The following is a 12,724-nucleotide window of genomic DNA, read 5'->3' on the forward strand; positions in this document are numbered from 1 at the left end:
AAAAAAATATATAAATTATGATTTTGTTTTTAAAAAGGTAATTGTATTAGAATTACCTTTTTATATACGTTTGGGGTTAGTCGTGGCCTAATGGATATAGAGTCGGACTTGTAATCCAAAGGTTGCGGGTTCGAGTCTCTGTACCGGCAGAGATTGTAGGTGGGGGGAGTGAATGACCAGCACTCTCTTCCACCTTCAATATCATAACTGAGGTGCCCTTGAGCAAGGCACTGAACCCCCAACTGCTCCCCGGGTGCCGCAGCAAAAATGGCTGCCCACTGCTCCGGGTGTGTGTTCACAGTGTGTGTGTGTGCTCACTACTCACTGCTGTGTGTGTGCACTTGGATGGGTTAAATGCAGAGCACAAATTCTGAGAATGGGACACCATACTTTGCTACACGTCACATAATTTTCACTTTTCAAAATGTCAGTTAATGTTTTTCCAGAGATTTAAGTTTGAACTAGATTCCTAAATCTAGGAATTCTAATCTAGGCTGCCAATCCTCTGAAAGACAGTTTGCGTCAAGAGGAGGCCAGTGCTGTGAAATCTGCCATTCCTAAAGGAAAGAAACGAAAGCAAATTGAACCGAGCCCTCCTGCAAAGAAAGAGCTACAGCTTTCCAGCTCCTCGAGCAGTAAAAAGAAATCTAAGGTGAGCTGATATTTTATTGGTTATTTGTTAAAAACAGTAAAGATTGACCGCGCCTTAACCTAGTAACCTATCTTAGCCTATTTTTAAATATATACATGTATGTGTGTGTATTTATATATACATAATACATGTGTGTGTACTGTGTATATTTGTTATGTAAACACACTTTTATTTTGGATACGATTAATTGTTTGACAGCTCTAATAAATAATTGTATACATGTATATATGTTTGTATAAACAAATATTCATAATATTGCAATTTTTTTATTTAATTATATATTTATAACAATGTTTTTAGAATTGTTTTATATACATTTTAATAAATGTATTTCTCTTTTAATTTTATAAATATTAATATATAACTAACTACTCCCTATTAATACGAAGTAGTACTAAATAGGTTACTATACAGTGTATATATAATGCTAAAATCTGAATCAAGTCCCTTGAGTAATGTTGTGCAAGTGGCTTAATGTAATTGCCCCCAAAAAAAAAAAAGCATCTCACTCAGACCAGTTATTTATTCCACTTGTGTACCTATACCATTCATTTAGTATGTGTTCTGGGTAGATAACAGTAGGCAGTAGACCGCAGGTCAGCTCACGGTAGCCCAGCCAATTAGAGAAGTCTGACTCATTTTTGTCTATTTGTGTACCTCAGCATGCATCATCTAATATGTTGACATTGTTCGGCTGAATTCCTATTTATTTTTCAGAAACAGAAGAAGCTGCTGGACTCCTTTCCTGAAGACTTGGATGTAGACAAATTCCTGTCATCCCTGCACTATGATGAGTAATAACGCTGGAGACGAGCCGTGCTGCTTGCCACCATTTCAGGGACATAACAAGCCATGTGTGCTACTGAGAGCGATAAAACAGATCTATTCAGCTGAGGACCCATTCTGAATAGCTGCTTTCCATTTTACATCCAGAATGTGAGATATTGTACATATACACCATATTAGCCCAATAATCATATTCATACATTAAAGATGTTCATATACAGGCCCAGATTAAGCACTCTTCAAAACCAACAAGAAAATAATTTTAAGACTAAACTGTAATTTGACTACGTATGTGAAAGTGTCAGTTCAGTTGCTCCATTGCAACAGCTGTTAATTAATTCATTGTCATTTTATTTCTTTAAATGGACGTTTTTCATCAACTGCACCATGTGACTACATTTCTGTGAACATTTTCAAGAGAGATGATTTCCTTTGTACAGCCTCTAGGTGGTATTCTTCCTTTACATTATGGATAGAGAAGTTGAACGTTGTCGTTTTCTGTCCTTTAGATGGTTTATTATATGATGTATTTTAATAAATCAATATTTGATTTAATATTTTTTGAATTATTTAATGTTTTCATTGATTCTGTGTTACTATGTCCAGCTATGGCATATTTATTTGGAATAGACCTGCAGCAATTGCATATGCCCAGCTTGACTAAACATCTTAGTCTCATTTTCCTTTAACAGCTATGCATTTCCTTTGATGATAAGATGAGTCTTGAGCAGCAAATCAGCATCATTAGAATGATTTCTGAAGGATCACCTGACATTGAAGAATGAAGTAATAGCTGCTGAAAATTCAGCTTTGCCACCACAGGAATAAATGACATTTTAAAATACAAAAGTTATTTTACATTGTAATATTATTTCCCAACATTACTGTTTTTACTGTATTTTTAATCAAATAAATACAAAATTGGTGAGCACAAATAAATTATATTATATACTGTTACTCAACATGTTTTGGTAAACTAATTGAATGCACTTATACATGATATGTATTGCGGCTTGTGAGTTAAAATGGGGATGAAATCAGGGCAAGCAAGGTCCTGTAAGTACTGGAGGCAACAATAAATCATTTTTCCTAGCAGTTCAACATTCTCTGTACTCATATATGCTGTTATTTTGAAAGCTAATCCAAACTATTTAGGTCAAGTCATATCAGATCAGATCATATATCAGAGATGCCAATCTTAGTGCTTTTACATAAGTTTTTCTTCTTTCAGGCCAGCACTGCATCAATGTATTTCTCTCAGTGTATATTTAGGTGTCAAGTGTTAGGTGTAAATTGAAATGCAAATAAAAAAATTAAATAGCAACATAATACTTTAGACACCCATGAACTAAAAGTGAAGTGAAAATTAGAATTGTTTTGCTAAGAATCTCATATATACTCTTAAATATAAAGATTCCTTTATTTTATTTATAACACTTTGGGGAACCAAGTGTTTTTTTCTATTGCATTATATGAAAAAAAAATGAAATCTTTAGTTTTAACTAAGTTATTCATTAAACTAGTTTATTAATAATGTTCAAAATGTTTGATGCTTGATGTTCAAAATAATTTTAAAAGCATGCTGCTTGTATGTGCATTTAATTTTTAAAGCATAATGCAATCACAAATATGAAATGGTTGTTTTCAAAGATACTGAATATATGTCTATAATTTGAGAAAATGTATTAATTCACTGACGATTCTGTAAACACATGAAAGATTCAAATAACTCCTGATACTGTACAACGAAACTTATTTAACATGTGATATGAGGTACAGTAGTCAATCACTCATTTCTTTCCTGTACTTCTTGTGAACAGTTTTTCTCATTTTTCAACTCTTAGCAGCCAAATCAAGCATTAGTGTTCATGTGTAGCAAACGTCTTTTCAGATGGCTGAAGATAAATACCTTTGATCTGCAGAAGAGGTGAACATGTCCTGTTGAGAAAAAGCATGCATATAATTCCAGGGAAAAAATGGTTTACAGAGAACACTGGTAAAAAAAAAAAGTATACAGTCCATTACCATCGAGTTCAAAAGCTGCATCCACTTTCCCAACAATGCTGAGCCAATTCTTATGAATTTTCCTTGAAAATCCAGGATCCATCACACTTCTTTTCTCATCATAACCACAATTTTTTTTTTAAATGTTAGTTCTCTGTAAATGTCTGAAATGAGCGTTATCTGATAAACTTGTTTTCTGGAAGAAAATTGTCAAATTTAGCAATTTTTATACACAAGTTTTTTACACTTGACTACACCTGAAATAGTAGTCTCCTGTGAAAAAATAGGTCTTTTCATGTTCACTGATATGAACAGCAGAATCTATTTGTTTTACCGTTTCTGGAAATCCAAACTCATAGAATGTAGCCATAATAGCTCTTTGACTCCAGTCTCTGAACCACCCAATATTTATAACCTAATAAACAGAAGAGTAAAGGATATTTACACTACTGCTCAAAAGATTGTAGTCGTTAAAATCATTTAAAAAATAAAGTTTTTAAAAGCCATCTCTTATGGTCACCAAGGCTGCATTTACTTGATCAAAAATACAGTAAAAAACTAATATTGTGAAATATTACAATTAATATTATTACTGTTTTCTATTTCAGTATATTTTAACATGTAATTTATTCCTGTGATGGAAAAGCTGAATTTTCAGCAGTCATTACTCCAGTCATCAGTGTTGCATGATCCTTCAGAAATCATTCTAATATTTAGTTTTAATGCTCAAGAAACATTTATTATCAATATTGAGAACAGATGTGCCGCTTAATATTTTTGTGGAAACCATGATGTTGTAACATTATAAATTATTTTCCTGTCACTTTTGACCAATGAAATGCATCCTTGCTAAATAAATATATTAAAGGTAGGGTATACATAATATATCTTCTGTGGAAGTCTCAGGAGGACCATAAAATGATCGTCCAATCATTGCATTCGGTAGGATGTCCCACCCATAGATATCTACCTCTCCCTACCAACTGCATACCTCCGCGGCCACGCAGCCAATAGCGAGAGTTCGGGGCATGGCCACTGTAGTAGGCTGCAGCGAGGACCTCTTGAACTTATCACAAATGCCTTCTGACCCAGTTAAAGAGATAGTTCACCCAAAAACACCCTTATATCATTGCAAAACTGTATGACTTTCTTTTATGAAACATAAAATAAGATATTTTTAGAAATGTCTCTTTGGAATGGAAGTCACTGGTCACTAAAACTGATTGGATTCCAACATTCTTCAAAATGCCTATTTTTGTGTTCCACAGATGAAAAAAAAAGTCATACAGGTTTGGAACAATATGAGGGTGAGTAAATAATGACAGCATTTTAAAAACCTACCATCAGAAAAAGTCATATCTAAGCAGGAAACTAATGCTGTAGTGTGACCAAAACATTCCACATTCCTTTAAAGTCATCCATACATGTGTTTCATTTATTAAATTTTTTTTAAATGTCATAACTAGTCCTTCTGGTGAAAATGACAGAGTTCTCTCTGGTGAAATATGTCTTTCTGCCTTCACTTTTGAATGCAATACCCATATATCAAAATCTAATGAACAACTGATGGATAGAATCAAGTCCCTGCCCTACATTTGTCTTTTTTGGTAAACCGTTACACTTTGATGTACGTCACAATCCGAAAGAAATTATCTTTCGCTACTTCCATTTCATCGCGACTTTAATTTACCAGTATGCTAACAACAATAACAGACAACACAACACTCAAGATACACAATAGTAGAAAACTGTCTGTAGAAATAAAATGAACCTTTATCACTTAATTGTCACTATATGAAATACAAGAGAGAAATTGTCTTTTTGAAGTATTGCCTTGAATGTGGACAAAAGTTATCCTTAGCTTCATAAAAAGGTCCATATTTACTTCATGAGTGCCACAAGATTGGGCAGATATTCCAACAGAGTTTGTAAGATTTCTAGTGTTCACCAGTCCTGTCCATTAGTCAGAGATCTCACCATTGCTGGAGTTAGACAGCAGTGCAGATTTCTATCTCCTGCTCTGGCAGCTCCTCCTCTTCCTCCGGCCAACCATCCTAAGCCTCCGCCGGATAATGTCTGGAAAACACACGTCACCTCTCATAATCTTTGGGAAAGTAACAGAATAAATGGTTTGTGCAACATGAAGAACTTGGTCGTGTGTACTTACCACTCACATTCTCATAGTCTTGCTGGTTGTCGTGCCAGTAGAGACTGGTTGAAGATCGACAGTGGCGATAGAGGCGTGTATGGAGCACAGACAGGGTGAGGAGCACCAAGAGGAATCCCAGAGCGCCTGCTGCCCACACAGCCTCATCTATATGTGGTATGGGTATCCTCTCGCCCCTAAGCGGCCCTCCTATGTGAGGAGACTTTGAGTCTGGGACTCCACACTGTCCAAGCTCCACGCATTCAGATCCAGACATCTGCGCCTTTGTGTCAGTCTTAATGTGATGTCTCTTACCTTCCGTTATAGTTTTCTTATGTGTTTTTTGTCTATGTGGTAGACAAAAAAAGGTTGCATTATGCTTTCAGTCACATTATGCTGTAGAAATTGCTTCTCAATTGTCTTTGTCTTGTCTTTAGCACTGTCTCCAGGCTCCTTAGAGTCCTTTGCTGAACTGAGAGATTGTGTAACAGTTAGCATCGAGAAGGAGGCCATCTCTTTTGTATTATTTTGTGGTAGTGTGTCTGTATGGTTCAGTTTTGCGCTCTTCGTGTTGTTAAGTTCATCTGGTTTGACGTCATCTTTCAGTTCCACTTCTTCCAGGGATTGTTTGACGACCATCCTGCTCTTCCTGGTTCTCCCTCCGGTCCTCTGTACCTCAATGAGACTGAGAGTCTCCATGCAGCAGTTTTTAAGAGACTAACAGTTGAAGGAGAATGTCAGCATAGAAGGTTATCGTTAGCATTTCTATTTACATAAAAAAACTGCATCATCACACAAATCTTGACTGATATATTGGTCAATGTAATGCAGTTTCTTCACCTTTAATCTCTACACTTTGGACATCTTTTGACTTGTGCTTGTCAGTTTGTCCACAGGTGCTGATTTGGCCAAATATAGATTGTACTTTTCTCTTTGGCTTGTGCGAGCTTGACTAATATTGGAGGAAATGGAAAGCAACCAATCAAAAACCCCAAGTGTGATGCGAGACATCTCTAGTGAGCGACCCCATGAGACCACCGCTAAAGGCTTTGAGAAAGATAACACTCATGAGATATTTGTCAGAAATGGTGCTTAGAAAATGCATAAAATAACTGGTAACATTTTACAGAACGGCTCAATTTGTTACTGATAGTTAATGCATTAGGTGTTGTTAACTAATTAATCTACATACACTAATGTTCATTTTGACATACATTACAATTCAAAGGTTAGGGGTCAGTAATTTATTCAAAGTAATTAATACTTTTATGCATATATTTCACAGTGTCCACAAAAACAATTATGTTTTCAAAATTGATAATAATAAGAAATGTTTCTTGAGCACTAAATTAGCATTTGAGAATGATTGATTTCTGAAGGATCATGTGACACTAAAAACTGGAGTAATGGCTGCTGAAAATTCAGCTTTGCCTTCAAAGCAGTAAATAAATATAAAAAGGAATATACAACAAATATAAAAAAGAAAAAATATATATTCAAATAGAAAATACTAATAATATTTCATCATTTTCTGTGTATTTTTTGTCAAATAAATGCAGCCTTGATAAGCATAAGAGACTTCTTTCATAATTTTTTTTATCATTAATTCCTTAATAAACCCCAGACTTTTGAACAGTAGTGTATACTAATAGTTTTTTTTTACATTTACATTTGTATACAATCGCAAAAGTTAATGTATTAGAAGTTAAAATGTATAAACAATAAACAATAGCACTAGATTAACCAAATCTGTCAAATGTTTATTGTTAGTAAATTCTAATGGTTTAATGTTAGCTAATTTAACTTTATTGTAAAATGCTACCAAATAAATCTGATACTAAATGTAATCTATATTTATTTGACATCAGTCAGCCAATTAAATCAATCCATGTGAAAGTTCCCTTCTCTTTCCACAACTACTGTGAACAGACAGGTCTGATTTAGAGACCTGTGTTACATGAGCTGTTGTTGTGAATGCTGACAGCGTGTGACTCACTCTGTGTTGGCTGAGCCAGGGGTGAGGTGTGAGGATATAATGAGACAGACACGAGTGAACCAACCCCGCCATACTCCTGTGAGCTTCCGCTGAGACACACGGGTGATACAGAAACACCAGCGCTCCATTCTGTCACAAACAACACGTGCAGAGCTTATCAAATGATCTTCAGTTACAGGTTTAGCTATAGAAATACCGTGATTTTGCTTTACTTTGAGGTTTTGTAGCCAGCGCTGAGGGGGGCAGTAAAGGTACTCTCCACTCTCTGCCTCAACAGGCCGGTAAGGACCACTGAAAAAAAACAATAAGTCATTAAGTTATAATTTAATACAGAGGCGGACAGTAACTAAGTACATTTACTTGAGTATTGTACTTAAGTACACTTTTTGAGTATCTGTACTTTACTTGAGTATTATTTTTTCTGGGAACTTATGACTTTAACTTCACTACATCTGAAAGACAAATATTGTACTTTTCACTCCACTACATTTCTATCAAGGTCCTCGAAGTAGGAAGTCGTTACTATGTAGCAGCTTTGAAAGTCAGTGGGTGATTTTTTTCTTCTCTAAAACGTGACTTTCTTTTTTTTATTTTCTTCCTTATCAGTCTGTATTTACAGCAATATCACTGTCCACTCTGTTCAAATGTGGATGAATGGTTACACATAGATGTGTGCACAGACTGTCAGAGCTGTGTGAGATCACTACCATCCTGTTTTTGAGGGGGTGGGTAGGGGTGTTAAATAATTTTTTTATAACATTCTAAAAGCTCTTTATTCCAAAGATACTACAAGCTAGTCAGTGTATTCAGCAGGTGTAATGTATTGTAAGTTGCTTCAGAGTTATTTCAAGTATTACATACAACAATAATAAAACAGTGCATTGACATAAAAAAGGAAATGTACTTTTGGTACTTAAGTACTTTTAAAAGCAAGTACTTCTGTACTTTTACTTAGTAAAAATCTGTCTTTACAACTTTTACTTGTAATGGAGTAATATTTGACCAGCAGTATCTGTACTTTCACTCAAGTAATGGAGTTGTGTACTTTGCCCGCCTCTGAATTTAAATGAATAAACTACACATATTTAAGTAGAGTTGGAAACTCTCATCGAGTGACGCTTGGTTCCGTTAACAGTTTGCGCACAGTGCATTCATCTGCCGATGTGGAAGAAATGTCGTGCTAAACTTAACATTTTCTTTCAGTACTTATTACAGTACTAACCAGTGTTGCCAACTCATTTTCAGGGGAAGTTGCTAAAGGCAGATTGATTTGTTGCTAAAAGTTGCTAAATGATGTTGTGATGTCATTGCATAACCATTACACAAAACAGCGTTTTATGTGGAATACACGATATTACTCAAATCTCAGTGAAAAATATTTTTTAAATGTTATTTGTTCATAAAAATATTATAAACATAAAATATTTTAATTTGTAAAAGTAACATAAGTAGCACATCTTTATGATCTGATTTTTTACAACATTGAATTGTTGAACAGTTACACATTTTATGTATTTTCTTAGTAACTAGTAAAACTGCAGATTCTGAACAATTATAGTTTTAAGCAGTGTACTAGTTAATTAGTGTGCTACACAAAAGTCTATAAAAATAGGACACAATGTACTGTTTATATGAAGGGACAATACGTATTTATTTTTTACAGGTGTTTTACCTGTGTTTTAAATTCCACATTGCATTTTGTGTTTTAAGGTTACAGGTTACAACTTAATGGATAACATCCTGGCAGAAAATGACTAGTACTTTTTCAGTTTTTCCACATATTTTTTCTTACAGTGTACCTAACTGAACAAAAATTACAAGCTAATAACATGCTGTATCATAAATGTGCATTTATTATTGACCAATTGGAACTAGCAACTTAATGCACATTTGTTTGTACTATTTCTCTAGCTCTCTCCAGGTTGATGTGCTGCTTGGCTGGCTAGCTGTTCAATGGTTTCCTCTTTTTGTGTAATTTAGATGAAAATATGTCTTTTTTATCATTTGAGTCACTTTACAAAAGTTGCCAAAAACTTTTTTAAAATAGCTAAATTTGTTGCTAGGTGCTTTTTGAAAAAAAAGTTGCAAGGGTAGTCTGAAAAGTTGCTAAATCTAGCAGTTGGCAACACTGGTACTAACGAATGACTCATATGAGCCGGTTCTATTTAGTGAATCAAAATAGTCTGATTTTAGAAGGAATGACTCTTATGAACAGCTTTTTAGTGAATCAAAAACATACAACATGACGAATGTAGTTCGAATTTCAAACAAATTACTTAATGTGTCGATTCAACACACACACACACACACACACACACACACACACAGACAGAGACATATTATAAAAGAACTGAAAAGAAGAATTGAAAGAACTGTACCAGGATAGTTAAGAGGAATTGGAACTGGATAAGGAATCACATATAAGATATCGGAGTGTTTGTCAATGCTTACTGAGTGGGTATGCGGTTATTGTATGTAATGGGTGTGTCCATACAGATGTAATCAGCAGCCTGCACACAAGAATGCATATTTATATACTGTATATACTCATTTTTGCAATAACACAATACAACATCATAAAAAAGACCCCCTTTTCCATCAGTTGCTGCATGGACAGAAAGGCTGTAGGCTTCAACTCCTGAGAGAGATAAGAGATAAGAGATAAGAGAGAGAGAGAGAGAGAATTAAATAAGAAACATTTGCTTTAACATGTTTAACTCTGTAATATATATTTCTGATTTAACACTTATGCACTGTTGGGGTTGTAGAGAGAGAGAGAGAGAGAGAACCAAACAGAATAATCATGTTACTGACATCTAACTCCAAACTCTAACTCCAAACAACTTTGCAACTACATGTCAACTAACTCTCATTAGAGTATTAGTAGGCTTAGTTAAGGTTAGGGTTGGTAGAATAAGTTGATGTACTTGCAAAGTTGCTTATAGTGAGTAGAATATCTGTTGGGGAACCATCAAAAAAAGTGTTAGCAGATATTTAGCATACAGTCTACTAATACTCTAATGACTGCTAGTTGACATGTAGTCGCAGAGTTACTTATCAACAGTTGTCTAAAGGCTACCATCAAAATAATCTAATTGATATTACAATAAAAAGTTAAAAGCAAATGTGTACACATTCATCTGATCTGATATGAGATCTTATGGCTGTTTGAGAAAAAATATTATTATTTATAAGTGGTCTTTGTCTGCTTTAAGTACAGTGAAGTTACTTCACTTAAAGCAGACAAAGAGCACTTAATAACAATAAGACCACATTAAAGCATTTTGGAATGTTTTCATGAAGACTTTGTATTTGTTATTTTACAGTAAAAACACAAATAAGATGTACTAAGTTATTGTGCAGATCTTAAACAATGGCAAGATATGAGACCTAGAACACATTATAACTATGAGAAATATAATCCATTGTAACTTAAGTGGATGCAGTGTGTTTATTGTGTGTTATAAATCATCATACGCTTAACCACAAGTAAGTATTATAATACATTAAAACTGTTCTTACGATTATTTATAAGATAATGCAACATATTATAAGGTTTCTTATAATGCATTATTAATTTCTTATAATGCTTTTAAGAATAACCTTATAATGTATTATAAATACAGGCTTCATAGAAAGTGTTACCGTCAATCCTTCTATTAAAATCTTCCGCTTCACTGAAATAGTTATCAGAGAACAATCACTGTTGGGTTAACAGAAATATCAGTAACAAAAGGTGCACTGGGCATTGTGCAAAAATAATTCATTCTTTTAAGAATCTTATTCTACTCTGACCTGTAATGATAATCCGGACCGGAAAGGAAGACCTGCTCAGCCTCCTGCAAATTTAAGATAAAGATACAATCATTTGCAGCATAGTTAAAAGATATTGTTAATGTTATTCCTAATTAAGGCCCTTGGTGAACCTTTTACTATGAGTTTTTTTGTAATGATGATTAAATGTGAACATTGTTTGTTTAAGTACCACTAAATGCTCCTCAGATCCCTGTAACTTTACAAGGAAGTCCAGCAGTCTCTTTAGCTCTGCAGTGTGTTCATCGAATGTGGATCTCCTCTGAGATAGCACTCTGTACACTGGCTGAAGAGTTGCTTGGAGCAGGATTCTGGCCTCATCAGTCTGACCATGCCTTTCAAACATCAACCAGATTCATCTAAAGTACTGCCAAAAGGACTGGCTAATAACACATATTGTGGTGCAACCAAGCAATGAGCCTAGTTTAATTATGAAAGATGATTTATACTTAACTAATATGCTAAAACAATGCGTATCAAACAAGTTTTCACACTAATACAGTAAGCTACAGGTAAATCTGACACATCTCACATCAACATGCTTTTATCATCTTTTTAAGTTTAATTAACGTACTGGCTAGATTTACTTATTGTAGTCATTATGTTAACAAAGTTTAGCTTAATTAAATCATGAACACGAATTAAGAACATTGTAATAATCAATAAAACTAGCAATCGGGAATTCATTATTATTCTTAGCAGTTCTCACGTTGGCTACGTAAAGTTGGCATCGTTTTAAGATTATAAAATAAAACTTAATTGAAAATCGGTAAAGTTACTCACTCTGATTGCTGTCCATGTCGTCCATCTTTAGTGATCCAATTCGGTAGGTGGCGCTGTTACAAAAGAATAGGGTCCTAGAGTCTCCGGTTGTGCAGGAACATACTATCCATGAGTTCCAAAGATGTCACTTCCGCTTTGCTCGCCGCCATATCTGTGTCCGACATGGCAAACACAGCTCATTTAAATGAGACCGAAAAGAAACGATATTTGGAAAAAACATCTGTTATTGGTTGCGATCCTTATTTATTGCCTCAAACGGTGTTGTGTCCGTTAAAAGCTCTCTCTCGTGAAGCCAACACGGAAGTGACTTAAACTGTAATTCGTCAACTGGCCGCTAGAGGCTAGCTGCAAAAGGGAGTCAATCCCATAGACCCCCCATGTTAAACTTTACAGCAGAAAAAAACGTTTACAGCCTGGTACAAAAAATTATTTTGGTCTATATAGCTCATTTTGCCCTTCAGGACAACTGTGAGGGGAGTTTTTTATAACTCATCCGTTTAAATTATACTAAGCCTTAAAGTTCTGCATAATTAAGGGCGTGGCC

General features: G+C 34.7%; 1 protein-coding gene, 1 long non-coding RNA gene and 1 pseudogene across 2 annotated transcripts in view; 1 reads left to right on the plus strand and 2 right to left on the minus strand.

Moving 5' to 3' along the window:
- The window catches only part of LOC107592638 (protein NPAT-like), an 11,064-nt gene extending 8,880 nt beyond the window's left edge, over nt 1-2,184 (plus strand). Inside the window, exons 16-17 of the mRNA XM_016282178.1 lie at nt 533-652; nt 1,370-2,184. Of these exons, the coding sequence (XP_016137664.1) occupies nt 533-652; nt 1,370-1,450 (201 nt within the window). The 3' untranslated portion in view covers nt 1,451-2,184. The remainder of the gene's footprint in view (nt 1-532; nt 653-1,369) is intronic.
- A 3,082-nt stretch (nt 2,185-5,266) lies between these two features.
- On the minus strand, nt 5,267-8,823 carry LOC107592639 (uncharacterized; annotated as a pseudogene).
- Nucleotides 8,824-10,180: 1,357 nt separating this feature from the next.
- Nucleotides 10,181-11,429, minus strand: LOC107592646 (uncharacterized). Its single transcript, XR_001610005.1, has 2 exons — nt 11,380-11,429; nt 10,181-10,222 (listed from the first exon to the last, which is right to left on the minus strand). It is a non-coding gene; the product is annotated as an uncharacterized lncRNA (long non-coding RNA).
- Nucleotides 11,430-12,724: the final 1,295 nt, after the last annotated feature.

This window comes from Sinocyclocheilus grahami, unplaced genomic scaffold (assembly GCF_001515645.1).
Source record: "Sinocyclocheilus grahami isolate Dianchi unplaced genomic scaffold, SAMN03320097.WGS_v1.1 scaffold155.1, whole genome shotgun sequence".
Lineage (NCBI taxonomy): Eukaryota > Metazoa > Chordata > Actinopteri > Cypriniformes > Cyprinidae > Sinocyclocheilus > Sinocyclocheilus grahami.